Below are 15,591 nucleotides of genomic sequence, written 5' to 3'. Positions count from 1 at the left end.
TAGGCAAGATGAGCTCATCAAAAGAATTGTTAAAAGGCGCCCGTTTATAACTTCCAAACAGATAAAAGATGAACTAGAATTGTCAATAGCGACTTGCACAATAAGAAAACGGTTGATCGCCGTTAATCTGAAAGCGCGAAGTCCTAGAAAAGTACCTTTACTGAAAAGTGTACACTTGAAACGGAGACTCGAATTTGCAAAACGGTTTATTAATGAACCTAAAACAATTTGGCGTAATATTTTATGGACCGATGAGACAAAGGTTGTGCAATTCGACTCTGGTAAAGAAAAACAGTACGTTAGACGTCCTCCTAAACAGCAATTTAATTCAAAATACACAACGAAAACTATAAAACATGGAGGTCTCAAGTTGATGTTGTGGGGTTGTTTTTCGTGGAATGGTGTAGGGCCTCTAATAAAGATCACCGGCATTATGGACGCAGTTTTCTATGTTAATAATATTTTGGATGACGTGGTTTTACCTTATGCAGAAGAGGATATGCCACTGCGTTGGGTCTATCAAACAAGATAATGACCCAAAGCATACCTCAAAAAGGGCTAAGGAATGGTTTCGCAGCAAAAATGTGAAATTAATGGATTGGCCGGCGCAGTCGCCGGACCTTAACCCAATCGAACACTTATGGATGGATGTAAAAAAGGGAATAAGGGATGCTAAGCCACAAAATTTGGAAGAATTATGGAGAGCAGAAAGAATACTTGGGAAAACATACCCCTCTCTAGATGCCGCACCCTTGTAGACTCCATGCACTCCAGATGTGCCGAAGTAATAAAAAATCGTGGGGGAGCAACTTCATATTAAATGTAAGGCCATTTGTATGCATTTCAAAACAACAAACGTGTGTTCTTATAATTTTTTATGCTTTGTTCTTATTTTTTCGAACAGGCTGTTTAAGACCCAATGCAATAAAATTTACAGTACAAAAAAGTTAGTGCGTATTTGATGACCAGATTTTCAATTTTTTTAATACTCACAATATGTATATATCTTTTAAGAAAAAAAGGTTCAATAAAATATTACTGAGAAAATTTTATTCAATGATTTCGATATTCACTTTGGTTGTTCTTATTATTTCGAACACGTCTGTATGTCCAGCATGCAACGATCCCCCTGACTCTGACCACCTCTTTGCATGCTCAGATAACCCGACGCATCTAACACCCCTCTCCCTATGATCCGACTCCGTCGAAACAGCACTTTTCCTGGGCCTACTGTTAAATGACCTCGATAACTACTTATATGAACCTTACCACCCCAACGTGGACTAGATAACCGTTACTAAAAAGACAACACTACACTACAAACTGAATACCCTCTAAAAATCTATTCTTTAAGTAGGTGAAATCCTAATCCGATTGCATCAAAAGGCTTTACATCTTCTTGACAGCGCACCTTCGCATCCTAACGAGGATGAATTAAATGATGATAGTTCAATTACAGCGATATTTTGACGTGGAATAAGATGGAACAAGAAACTTTGAAGTATATTATATACTAGAGGACCCGTCCAAGCTTCACTGTGGCTGATACATAGTTAATACTACTACTACCTTCTATATAATTTCTGTGAAGCAATTTAACTTGTCTTAGTTTACAAAAAAATGGATCTTAAAGCATTTCGTGTGTTAATAAAGTATTTCTTTTTTTGGGAAAGTGTTGTTGAATTTGGGCCATGGAAATCCACCGTTGAAAAGAGATTTGCAGTCTTTTGGGATGCACGTGGTATAATACTTGCTCAACGACTGAATACTGGGCCAGTTATAATCTATTTCACTGCGTATTTGGTTGCAGTTCTTTTCTACTATTCCAAATACTTAGCAATTGTATTATTTTTGAAGAAGAATCTGTTTAAAATTGTACGCATATATTCAAATGATTCTTACAAACATGAATTTTGAACAAATGCTTATTATTTGAAATATAATTTTTGTATTTATGAGTTGTATTAAATTTTGACATAAAGAAATAAAGCTACCTGCCCACCAATTTTCAGCCAAATCCGTTCAGCCGTTCTTAATTAGAAACGGTGTAACTAATACAACTTTCTTTTATATACATATGTGTGTATATGGATTATAAGTATATTTTAATGTTTGCCAACCTGAAAGACGGAGCGGTGTACATTTTTAGTAAAACTATACCACTGCTGAAAGAGAGTTAGGACAAGAAAAAATGAATGCGCCATGATTGCAGCGCGAAGGTCGTTTTGAAAAATATGAAACGTCAAAAAATCAATGTTTTTTCTAACATTTAGAAAACAGCTCACATCATACATACACATGTGTCTTCTATTTTTTACGAAAATAAAATAATTATTTATTTGTTAAATTTAGCAGTTGTAATATAAAACCTGATAAAATGAATAAATAAATTAAAATACTAAACATTCAAAGACTCGAACAATTTGTTAACTCGATATGTGTGGTTTTCATTACTTCGATTAGTTCATCCTGACTTATATGTTTGATCAAACTGGACACAGTAAGTCAAATTTTACTAAAAAAAAGTTGTTTAGCCGAGAAAATCGTTGCACGTTATTTTTATATATGCATATAGATAATTAAATTTTACTTTTTCGAAATTTTTTTCCAATGTCAGCATTATGGGAAAAATTTTATGGAAATAGTAGAAATAAATGCATATCACTCACCTGCATCTTCGGAAGCATACTTATAGTTGGGTTGCGGTGGAACTGGTATAAGCTTAGCATATGTTTCAGGCATCATCTCCGTGATCCGTTGATGATAAGATAATCTACAATATTAAGATTTAATTTATAATATGGAAAAGTATAATTAATGTAAGCAATAAAGCAATACCTTAAACATTTATGTAAAACCTCTTGTATGAATTTTGGGCGTGGATGCTCTGGATCTAACAACAAACAACTATCCCACTCCTCCCAAGACCATGTGAATTTGAAGTTACTTAAATGGTACGAAAACCAATTCACAAAACGATCAAAACAAGATGTATTCATTGAATCAATACGCATGAACAAAATTTCAGTGGCCTGTGCTAGCACTTGTGGCAGTGTTGCTGGTTGTAATTTGCACAACTCGATAAGAATGGACCCATAAACAATTTCCAGATAACGAGGTGTAGGCATATGGAATATTTCCGCAAATACAACCTCAACAATACAGTATTCTAGAGGTATTTTGTTCTTGTAGGGGAACGCCAATAGTTGCGCTGCACAATCTTTTCGTTCTAATCTATGTGTCTCAATTATATGGTGGAGGTGTTCTTCAATTAAGAAACGCTCGATTGAATGTGCACCTGGTAAATTAGGGCCATCAGGACAATCAGTGTAATCGAACATGCGATAAACAACCCACGGCATGGGATATTCATATGACTCATGATGTGGTGGTGGCACTATAGGGGGTAAGTTATGTTGTAGTGCTTCACATAAAATAGAGTCAAAGGCTAGATATGGACGTGGAATGTGTTTTTCAGCCCAATTATCTTGTCGTAATTTACGAATTTGCGCCCATAGACAATCTAAATATTCTTCCTGTGGATGTGGTGCATCCACGGACCATACACGTAAAGCATTGTGGTGCTTCTTAGAACGTTTATTCAAATATACTTCAATGCGTAACAGCAGAGATTCAAGTGACGACTCCTTTTTCTCATATAAATCACGGCCAACCCATGGTAGTGTGGAAAGTACCGCAAAAACGAACCAGTCCCGACGAACTTGTGGTACTGTGTCCTCATTTGAAACATCAATCATTGTGTCGAGAAGTTGCAAGAGACTAGTGGCTGATATTACATGACAGTTCACTAAATCAGCCAGAAAACGTAACGAATAACGTGCGGCATCCCACCAGCACATTTTCAAGGCTTCTTTGAATGTTTTCACCATATGATCTACAAATTCTCCACCGAATTTATAATTTTTCGCATTCAATAAACCAACCAAAGTCGTATAGATAGTACATTTTTCTGGCATTTTAACTGCACAATCCGATAGAATTCGCAATATTTTTAAACGAAAAGTACCCAGATCTGCCTCTAACACAGAAACCAATCCTTCTAAGTTCGATTCCACTGATGATGTGCTGCGTTCACCAACCCGCAAAATGAGTGACTCCAATCTATCTTCAATTTCCTGATTTTCAGAAACGCGTCTACGCTTGCGATTGCGGTGATCTAAAAATTAAAGGTATGATTTTACTTACTGACAGCATGCCGCTAATCATGTCAACTTACCATAGCCTTCTTCATCGCCATCGTGAGGACGTCTACGATTCATTGCTGCCTACTTTATTTATTTAATATGTTAATATAAGATTAGTTCACTAATTGGGTTATTACAAATTTATAATAAATTTTTTACGAATTAATAATTATTTAGCATACGTGCTTTTATCAGACGCTGTTAATAATTTCTTTGACAGATCGCCGGTTAGGCATTGCCAATGAGTTTGTACATTATGCCATTCACAATAATGAATATTCTAATAAGAGTATGCATTTTAAGTGTTAGAAAATGTATTTTATTTAAACTTTATATACTTACTTTGGATCTTGAACACAAAAATCCAATTTATTCTTAAAAAGTACGGGAATGGTTATCGTCCCTAAATCGCTTTGAATAGAAAATTAATACAAGAAATCGCATCACAAAAAATGTCAATAAAAATAAATTTAAGGGATCAGTAGGGTAATCTGTCCTGCTTTTTGACACATTTTTCCATAGAAATTTTTTCTCTGCAATAAAACTTTTTTCACATATAAAGAAGTATATCGTGGAGTAAATAACAAATTTTTTTCGGAATTTTTTGATGACATTTGTCGGAGAAATGGCTGAGTGAATGAGATGCGTTTTTTCACTGGCGGACACGATTTCTCACGATTGGATCATCTGAAACACAAAAACCCAATTTATTCTTAAAAAGTACGTGAATGGTTATCGTCCCTACTAGAATCATGAAAAAATCTTGATAAATAAAAAAGTAATGAACGTTTTTTTTAATTTTTCCCCCTGTTTCTTTATATAAATTTTGTCATAACATTGTCAATAAATTTTAAAAAATTATGAATCTGGTAGGGACGATAGCCAGGCATTTTGTGAACATTTAAATTAAAAAATTAGCAATTCGGCTGAGTAGCTCGACCGGAATCATGTCGGTCAGTTTAAAAAAGTGTGTTTTGAGACATCATATAACTAAAATAAATATATTTATATAGTATAAAAATATTTATAAATTTCAAATTTAAAGCTATTAACGGGATTCTGTAACCAGTCTGTAGTCTCTATTTGAGACATTTTGAGGTAAAATCTCAATTTGTGACTAGTTATTATTCACTAAACAGTCTCTAGCGTTAGTCTCAAAACATTGCCTCAAATATGAGACCTGGTAGTTAGCAGGTTACAAAACTAAAAAGAGCTCTTGTCTGCCATTTTGAATATACTGCATAAAGATCATCATAGATATTAATCGATTGTCGTTTCTTTATATTTTGTAAGCAACTCAAACACGAAGAAGTTAAAAATAAATAAATTTTACATAAATTTCGTAAATATTATGAAACAAAGTCAACATATATTTTTATTTTTATTGATAATTATGTTTTTGACTATGTTATAGAAAATTTAATATTTGTTATCGACACATTTATTTTCATTCATGTGTAAAAACATCTCTAAATAATGAAATGTAATAGATTTTGTGACTTGTGTCATTTACAGAATAGCAAAATCGTCTCAAGTCACAAAAATTGTCTCTAACTTAAAATCTCAAATTTAGAGACTTAAGACTGTATCACAGTACAGAATCGCACGGTAAATTGTATATCAGCTGATTGTTCCACATTACCAACCCAATTCATTTTTAAGCGAATATGTGGAATAAGCTAAGTGCGTTTTATTTGTCCAAGACGTAGTTATTAGCTTATGATGGGCAAATAAAACACGGCTAATACAAAAAACTGAAAAAAGTTTATATTTGTTTTTATTTTAACTCAATACTTATCAAAAATATGTAATTATGGGTTGTTTACATTTTCAACTGTCAAAATGAGGTTTCTCGCTTTGCCAACTACTTTTTTTTTGGGGAAGAACATTGCTATTGTGAATGAAAAAGCGATGAACTGGCAATGCCTCTAGTTTAATACATTAGCTATGATAGCTTATGATAAGCCAACATAATTATGTTGGCTAAGTTTTCCATGCAAAATAAGCAATAGCTCAATTTGCTGGTCAAATAAAACACGCCTACTCGTATTATTTCTTTTGCTCATTTGTTAGTATGTTTACGAAAGCAAATACGAACCAAATATGTATGTACAAACATTCATAATGGAATAACAAGTGCCGCACGCATCTTTTCACATCTCCGTTGTCACGGACAACCAATGGCTGAAACTCGCGTTTTGTCAAAAAGTCAAGTGCTGAATACAATTCTGGCGACAGACGACAAACGGCATCTGTCAAATATTAAAATACACACGTTCTTACTGACACCGTTATTTTGACAGCTGCACGACTACACGACTGCAGGCCGACGGTTGTCGTTCTCTCTAACTTCAATGTTATCCTATATTTGCCAACGACAGTAGGACGACAGTAGAATGGAAGATAGAGAGATGAGGAAGAGTGGTGATGCCACTAATATGTAAAATGTAAAATTATTCACAGCTCTAACAAACTTGACGTTATTTTACAAATAAGAGCACAAAATAGCTCTAGTATACCATTTGTAATAACAATTGATAATTTACGTATTTACTTATTTTTTGCATAAAAATTTCACTTTGAACAAAATATTAAAATTTCATTGTGTCCATGCAAAATGGACAACTGCGTTGTCTTGTGTACATGCGCTCATGTAGTAGGATGCACAACGCCGTTTTCAGTTCACTGTCGTGCTGCCATGTCGTGTCGCGAGCATTGTATTCAGCATATCAATCTGTCGAAGCACTGACGCGACGACAAAGCGCCACAACATTAGAGGTATTCTCTCTTGCAAGATTGCAGAAATACTACACCGAAATATACAAGGGCACGAGAGCACCCATTGCAGAATTTAGTAATATATGAGCGACTGATTCAGTCAACTTATTGTAAATGACTATTGTGCATGGCTATTGTGAATTGGCGCGCCTTCTGCATGCAATTTTAACAAAAAAACTGTAACAAAACTTTATAATTTAAATAGAAATTATAAAATCTAATTAAAATTTACCTTTCTCAACAGTTTAACGACGTAATATGTCTTTATGTAAAATGGCAACTACAACAGGGTTGCAATTTTATTTTTGCGTGACATTGCACGCTAATATACACGGGTTTTGGTCTGACATATTTCACAGCCCTTGCATATATTTTTCTGCGTGTGTTTGTTGTTGTGCCGTTGTAAATCTGCAATGCTTGCACCGTGCACCGGGTTTTGCAAGAGCAAGAGAATGCTCCTATTGTGTTGTTGTTGAGAACAGCTTCACCAACAAGCTAGCGTAAATATGTATGTTTTCGTATGAGCTTGCACACATATCGACACTGATTTTTGCGAGCCACGGAAAAATATTTTAGAATTGACAAATATTATAAATCGAAAACAGCTAAGCTGCCACTTTTGTCACTCCGTGTTTTTTTTTTGTGATTTGCGAGTTTGCATCAGAAAGTTGTTCAATTTATGATTTTTAGCGTTTGCCATAGTCGCGAAATGTCGCTTGTAGGCAAATGCATGCTCAGGAAGATGTAATGGCGTCTGTTTTTATGAATGAAGCGAGGTCGCTTGTGGAATATGCGCCTGCGTTTATGAATAAAATCCTTTTTGTTGTAAAATTTACTACATTTGGGTTTCGCCATTTTGGCTGCCATATTGATTCGATTATTCACCATCTTTCGATTATTCACTAACATATTCCAGTTTTTTAGTTGACTATTACAATTTTTTGTAGCTGTTCAACATGATTACGCTCATTGAAGTGCGCATATAATTAAACTGTGATCATATTGTTACGAATTTACTCTTGCTAGTTTCACTTTACTAGGTTCGGATCTCTGGATTGACAAATAAAACCGTTTACTGTTTAATTCAATTCAACAACTCTTTATTTTACAACTCGTCTACACTATAACAGTTCACTCTTAGCACTGATTGATTACGTTGGCGCTGCCACGGCTTATATAGCCACGCACTTCTCGCTGATGCCGACGTGTCCTTCTAGAATATTGCATCTGGAAATTACCAGATCATAATGCTATACGGCGCCAGACGCAAGCAGACAGTCGCGGTGCCAGACTCAGCAATTGTTTAACTAGACAAGCAGACAGTGCGGCGCCAGATGTCTATTGTATCGACAAGCAGACAGTCGTGGCGCCAGATGTCTACAACAAGACAAATGCTATTCCATATACCTACAGCTATTGTTCATAATCAGGGATGCATATAGTAATACAAATGCAACTTAATTCTACGTTTGTAACTCTGCCCTCCACTAACGCCTAATCGTCCCGATTAGGCACAAATCCTCTTGAACCAAATGGGGCGAGCCTCTCCAAATGTACTACTTTCATTTTACATCGTGCTTTTCCATTTCTTTGTATGCGGTATACCACGTCATTAAGTCGTTTCGTCACCATATAGGGTCCTTCCCAGGCTGTCTGCAGTTTCGGGGACAAGCCTTTCTTTCGAAGTGGATTGTACAACAGGACCAGATCACCTTCTTCAAAACCTTTAGAATTTGCCGCTTGATCGAACCGGTCCTTCATCTTATTGCTCATCAGATGCGTATGCTGTCTTACCATTAGATGCAATTCATTCATTTCTTCCTTTAAGGCAGAACAATAATCTCCATCATTTCTTACAGCTGTAGGATTCGTTCCAAACTTAAGATCAGCAGGGAGTCGCAGATCAGATCCGAAAATAATCTTTGCTGGCGTGTAACCAGTTGTCTCGTGCTTCGCTGAACGATACGCCAGCAGGAACATCTGGATGCACTTGTCCCAATTCCGTTGATCTTTATCAACGATTTTCCGCAGATGTTCTTCGAGCGTTCGGTTGAATCTCTCTACCATCCCATCTGATTGTGGGTGTAACGCTGTTGTCCGTGTCTTGTGGATGCCCAATAATGTACAGACTTCTTGGAAAATGGAAGATTCGAAATTCCTGCCTTGATCTGAGTGTAATTCGACGGGCACTCCGAACCTTGTTATCCAATTTTCTACAAACGCTTCGGCTACTGTCTTCGCTTCTTGGTTTGGTAAGGCATATACTTCTGGCCATTTACTGAAATAGTCCATGACAACCAGTAGATATTTGTTTCCGGCCGTACTGGTTGGGAACGGACCTGCAACATCCATTGCGACTCGTTCAAATGGTGATCCCACGTTGTACTGTTGTAGCCTACCGCGACTTTTGGCTTTAGGACCTTTAGCTGCCATGCACTCTACGCAATTACTTATCCATTCTGCTATGGAATCTCGACAACCGATCCAGTAGAACCGTTGTTTAATCTTCTCTATAGTTTTTGTAATTCCAAGGTGCCCTCCACTAGGTCCATTGTGATATTCCTTCAACACTTTCGGGATCATGGACTTCGGTACTATGATCAGCAGACGAGACTGTTTGCCATCTTCGCTTTCCCAGGTACGATGAAGGTATCCATTAACGAGGTTTATGCTGTTCCATTGGGCCCAATATGCTTTTGCCGTTGGACTCTCGCTACTTATTTGTTCCTTTGGTGGTCGTACCCCATTTTCTTTGGCTATTATCAGCTTTGCAAGATCAGGGTCCTCCAGCTGATTGATTCTGATGCGGTGAGGAGTCCAATCATCTTCAGGTTCTATATTCAGTAATCGCGATTATACCTTCTTTTCCTTCTGATTTGGAGCAATGTTAACATACCAGTGGGCAAGGGCGACGTGATAATGCATCCGCATTTTTGTGGTGAATCCCCTTTCGATGTTCCGTTTCGTAGTCGTAATTTAGTAATCTTTCGATCCATCGTGCAATTTGGCCTTCCGGATTACTAAACTGTAATAACCATTTTAATGCTGAATGTTCAGTCCTCAGCAAGAATCGTTTTCCATACAAATACTTGTGGATATGTTTTACACATTCCACCACAGCTAGTAGTTCTTTTCGCGTCACACAGTAGTTTTTCTCTGGTTTCCCGAGTACTCTGCTGTAATACCCAATTACTCTTTCTTGTCCGTCGATGAGCTGAGACAGGACACCTCCAATTCCATAAGCGCTCGCATCTGTATCCAGGATGAATTTCTTTCCAAGTATTGGATAAGCTAACATCGGTGCCGTACAAAGTAGTTCTTTCAGCTGCTCAAACGCTTTTTCTTGTTCCAACTGCCATACAAACGGGCGATTCTTCTTTGTTAAATCATGTAAACTTCTAGCCACGTTCGCAAATCCAGGTACAAAACGGCGGTAATACGTGCATAAGCCGAGGAAGCTGCGGAGTTCATGTATGTTGGTGGGTTGAGGCCAATCTTTAACTGCTTTTATTTTTCCCTCCTCGGTGTGAATCCCCTCAGTTGACACTTTATGTCCGAGATATGTGACCTGCTTCTTCCATAATGAACACTTTTTGGGATTCAAGCGTAATCCGGCTGATGCTATTCGCTGAAAGACTTCCTCTAGATTTTTCAGATGATCATCAAAACTTTTTCCCATGATGATAATGTCATCAAGATACACCAAACATGTCTTCCAGTTGAGTCCTTTTAACACATGTTCCATCAGTCGCTCGAACGTTGCAGGCGCATTACATAACCCAAATGGCATCACAGAGAATTCCCATAACCCGTCGCCCATACTGAAAGCGGTCTTTTCACGGTCACGTTCATCAATCTCGACTTGCCAATATCCACTTTGTAGATCTAATGTAGAAAACCATTTCGCTCCAGACAAGGTGTCTAATGTATCGTCGATTCTCGGTAGAGGATAATTGTCTTTCTTTGTGACATCATTCAACTTCCTATAATCTACGCAGAAACGGGTGCTACCATCTTTCTTTTTAACTAAGACGATAGGTGAGCTCCATGGACTTATTGAAGGTTCGATTACACCGTTTTTGTGCATGTCTTCAATAATTTTGTTAGCATCTTCACGTTTTGCTAGTGGAACCCTACGCGGAGCTTGCCGGATTGGTTTAGCGTCTCCGGTATTTATGCGATGTTTGACAATGCTCGTTCTTCCTGTGTTGTTTCCTTCGTTTGCAAATATGGATGCGTATTTTTCTAATAGTTTTTCTGCTTTTAATTTTTCATTTCCATACACCTCATTCAGCAAATTGTTTAGGAGTGTAGGACTTATCTGCTGTGGCTCAATAGTAGGCTTCTGTTCTGACCGTTCGCATCGTGCTATTGCACTTATATTCTGGCACTGTCCAATTACTGCTCCTTTCTTCAGCCTTATAGGCGTGTTGAATTCATTCACTACTCTGACCGGAATGGTGGCGTCTTCTCTAATTTTCACAAGCGTTCTTCCTACCAATATGGGTGTATCTATTTTTGTTGGTTCCAGAATCAACAATTCTTCAGTCCCACCTCCTCCATTCACTTTAGCCCATACAATCGCCTCAGATTTTGGTGGAATACTCTGATTATCATCAACAATCACCCTCTTACTTTCAACGTTGGTCACATATCCGGTGTTTATAGGCATCTCCATGTTCTGGCAAAACAGCATTTGTTTGTTTAAATCCAAAGTAACCCCGTGATCAATCATGAAATCTACTCCCATTATAATTTCATCCGTGATTTCTGCTACGATGAAGGTGTGATTAACTTCCAGGGTACCAATCATTACTTCGCAAAACACTTTTCCCGCGACAGCTGCTTCCTCTCCGGTGGCCGTTCGAAGCTTGCAACCGACTAATGGTTCAACCGTTCCTCTTACCACATCCGGTCGGATAATTGAATGTGTGGCACCAGTATCCAAAGTAAGCGTTGACAGTCGTCCATTTACGATGCCATTGATAGTAAGATTGTTGTCATGGCGACCTATTTGTGATATCGAGATGGCGGGGCAAATAGTTGTGGGAACCAGCTCACGCCCCTTTGAACTGTTCCGTTTTAGTTTAACGACTTGTGAGATGTGGATGCTCCGTCCTCGTTATCTGTTGGTTGTTTCCGTTTTGATGGTTTTACTTTTATATTGCAATTTCGGGCAAAGTGACCCGCTTTTCCACAGTTGAAACATCTTCCTGTTGTATTTACTCGCGGTGCAGCAATTGTCTTCAGAGTCTTCAATATTTCTTCCATCAGCGCCGGTTGTTCCATTTCAACTCTTTGTACTTTGTGTGCTGGTTTACTTAGTAGGGAAGCTGTTTCCTGTGTGAGGGCGTGCGAAACCGTTTCAGCAAACGTTCTTTTTGGCAATGCATATGTGGCGCGTTTGGTGTCCACATCACGAATTCCATTTATGAAACATTGAATTTTTACCCTCTCAATGTAATCCACAGGTGCATCTGCATTCGCCAAATGAGCCAGTCGTTCGATTTCAGTTGCGAACTCTTGCAATGACTCGTTCATCTTCTGACCCCTATTTTGCAGTTCGATCGGGTATATTTGTTTCCGGTGCTCACTACCATATCGTCTTTCTATCGCACTCATCAATGCCTCATAGTTGTCTCGTTCACAGTCTGGAATAGTCTGAAGGATTTCTGCCGCAGGTCCTTTCAATGATACAAACAAGGACGCCACCTTGTCCGCTGCATTCCAATTATTGGCCATTGCTGTCTTTTCAAACTGAAGTTTGAAAATTTGGAATGGAATACTTCCATCGAATGTGGGTGCCTTCAATCTTAGATTATTTGTTGATGGTGCATGGCCATGTAGTTGCAGTTCTCGCACACGATTACTCAGTTGAAGAAATTCTGATCTTAAATTTTCTTCGTCGTTTTTTATTGTGCTTAATTCGTCTTCAAATTTTGAAAATTTCTCTTGCACTTGTGTATTATTTTCTGTAATCTGTTGTACCAAACGCTTTTGTAACTGCGTATTATTTTCAGTTATTTGTTGTGTAAGGCGAGACTCTAACTGTGATGTATTTTCAGATATTTGCGTTATTTGCTGTGCCAGACGATTTTCTGCCTGCACTGAATTTTCTGCAATTTCGGCTATTTGCTGTGCCAGACGATTTTATTTTTGCACTGCATTTTCTGCCATTTTCTGTGCCAGACGATTTTCTGTTTGCACTACATTTTCTGCCATTTGCTTAATAGCCACTAACAACGTGTTCATGTCTACACTTGATGATGTTCGTTGTTCTTCTACTTTCTCTTCTACCTTTGTAGAAGTTTCTGGCCCAACAAATTCGAACTCGTCCACATTAATTCCATCCGCTTCCATTGCTTCACGTAATCGTGCCTGCAGATCCGCCTTTTGCCCGCTTATCGGCAAATTACGCTCCTCCAGTTCCTTTTTTAATTGCTGAATTCTCAATTCTCCGAATTTAACCATCTTGAATTTGGATTATTTGACAATCCCACTTCTGACACCAATTGTTACGAATTTACTCTTGCTAGTTTACTTTGTTAGGTTCGTATCTCTGGATTGACAAATAAAACCGTTTACTGTTTAATTCAATTCAACTACTCTTTATTTTACAACTCGTCTACACTATAACAGTTCACTCTTAGCACTGATTGATTACGTTGGCGCTGCCACGGCTTATATAGCCACGCACTTCTCGCTGATGCCGACGTGTCCTTCTAGAATATTGCGTCTGGAAATTACCAGAACATAATGCTATACGGCGCCAGACGCAAGCAGACAGTCGCGGCGCCAGACTCAGCAATTGTTTAACTAGACAAGCAGACAGTGCGGCGCCAGATGTCTATTGTTTCGACAAGCAGACAGTCGTGGCGCCAGATGTCTACAACAAGACAAATGCTATTCCATATACCTACAGCTATTGTTCATAATCAGGGATGCATATAGTAATACAAATACAACTTAATACTACTTTTGTAACAATATTGTAATCACTTGTCGAAGGCAAAACAAGCGGTTAGCGCGAACGGTCAACAGTAAAGTGTGCTCCTCAATTCCTTTTAATATACGTGAAATCCAGGCTGTAAAAATTCGTAAGCAGATTCACCGAAGGACCTTAACATCGTTGGCACCACGCGGTATATCAATTTACTCGAAATTTCTACAAAAATATTTCCAAACATAAATAATTTATCATATAACATTTGGAAATTTTAAACAATAACAAAAAGTAATACCAAATTAAAAACACTCAATTAATTTTCGCGCAAAAATTCTCCTCCGAACATCTAAAGTGGGTATCCACTGTTTCTGTCGCACGGCAAATCAGCTGTCTATGCAGAGTTGTAGGTGGCCAGGGACACTACACTATCTGCACGTGCAGTCGGTTAAGCAGTTGGTAAGCAAGTTAATTTTACTTAACGTAACCACAATTCAATAAGATCTTGATGGACATACAAACTCCGCCTCCCGGTGGGGGTACATAATGTAACCAAATAAGTATGTTGCTCGAACCCATTAAAAAATAGAAACATTGAACAATGAATTGGAAAACGAAAATGCGTAACTTCAAAATGAAAATTTAAAGAAATCGCTAACCAAATATTCTTCTCCATCAAAATCGACCTTTGCAGCCGAAACAGACTTGAAAAAGAAACAAATTGGCTATTAACAAAGAAAAAAAAGTAGGAAAAGTAAGAAACGCAAAGCAGATTCTTCACCGGATGTAACACTGAAGTCTCCGGTAGCTAAAGTCATACGTCCAAGCTGTTCCCCTTTCGCAAGTCCAATGTTACTGGTTAAATAAAAACATTACAGTGATCGTTTATGTATCCATTATCGTAAATTGAATGCCAATACGGTCTCTAATACATTTCCGTTGCCTCTAATATCGGACCAAATTGATAGACTGCGTGGTAGCAAGTATTTCACAAGTCTTGACATGGCGAGTGGCTTCTACCAGATACCAATAAATCCCGACTCAATAGAACGCACAGCATTCGTTACAACTGAAGGCCAATATGAATTTACAGCAATGACCTTTGGTTTGAAAAGCGCTTCATTTGTGTTTCAGCGAGCCATAATGCGAGCCTTGGGCGAGGTGAAATATTAGTATGCGATTGTTTACATTGATGATGCTTTAATTGTTGCTAGCACTAAAGAGTAGGCATTTAATAGGCTTAACGAGGTACTGCAAGGTTGTCCAATGCCGGATTTTCTAACAATATACTATAGATAAGTGTTCTTTCCTGCAGTCAGGGCCTTGAATATTTAGGGTATAAAATTGAAAATGGTGAAATAAGACCAAACCCGCGAAAAACGCAACTGTGACAGTTTATTGGCTTGTCTTCCTACTTTCGACAATTCATTCCTCGAACTTCAGAATTTATGAAACTCTTGTATTTGCTAACGTCAAAAAACAGCAAATTTGAGTGGTAAGAGAAGCATGAGCAGGCGCACCAAAAAATAACAGCGGTATTGGTTAGTGATTCGGTTTTCATCATTTATGATCCACAGCAACCAATTGAACTCCACTCTGGCGCTAGTGCAGATGGCTATGGTGCAATATTAATTGGGTAAACGGCAAACCAAGAGTCATAGAGTA

At 37.9% G+C, this 15,591-nt stretch overlaps 2 protein-coding genes across 2 annotated transcripts in view; both read right to left on the bottom strand.

Moving 5' to 3' along the window:
• Positions 1-4,449, bottom strand: part of LOC105222193 (nuclear cap-binding protein subunit 1) — a 42,591-nt gene extending 38,142 nt beyond the window's left edge. Inside the window, exons 1-3 of the mRNA XM_049454643.1 lie at positions 4,238-4,449; positions 2,839-4,177; positions 2,670-2,773 (exon numbers count right to left, since the gene is read on the bottom strand). Of these exons, the coding sequence (XP_049310600.1) occupies positions 2,670-2,773; positions 2,839-4,177; positions 4,238-4,280 (1,486 nt within the window). The 5' untranslated portion in view covers positions 4,281-4,449. The remainder of the gene's footprint in view (positions 1-2,669; positions 2,774-2,838; positions 4,178-4,237) is intronic.
• Positions 1-13,555, bottom strand: part of LOC125778145 (uncharacterized) — a 98,191-nt gene extending 84,636 nt beyond the window's left edge. The window contains exon 1 of the mRNA XM_049454713.1: positions 13,281-13,555. Within this exon, the coding sequence (XP_049310670.1) occupies positions 13,281-13,454 (174 nt within the window). The 5' untranslated portion in view covers positions 13,455-13,555. The remainder of the gene's footprint in view (positions 1-13,280) is intronic.
• Between the last annotated feature and the right edge of the window lie 2,036 nt (positions 13,556-15,591).

This window comes from Bactrocera dorsalis, chromosome 4 (genome assembly GCF_023373825.1).
Source record: "Bactrocera dorsalis isolate Fly_Bdor chromosome 4, ASM2337382v1, whole genome shotgun sequence".
NCBI lineage: Eukaryota > Metazoa > Arthropoda > Insecta > Diptera > Tephritidae > Bactrocera > Bactrocera dorsalis.
Note: the sequence above shows the minus strand (reverse complement) of the source record. Positions and strands in the feature narration are given on the sequence as shown.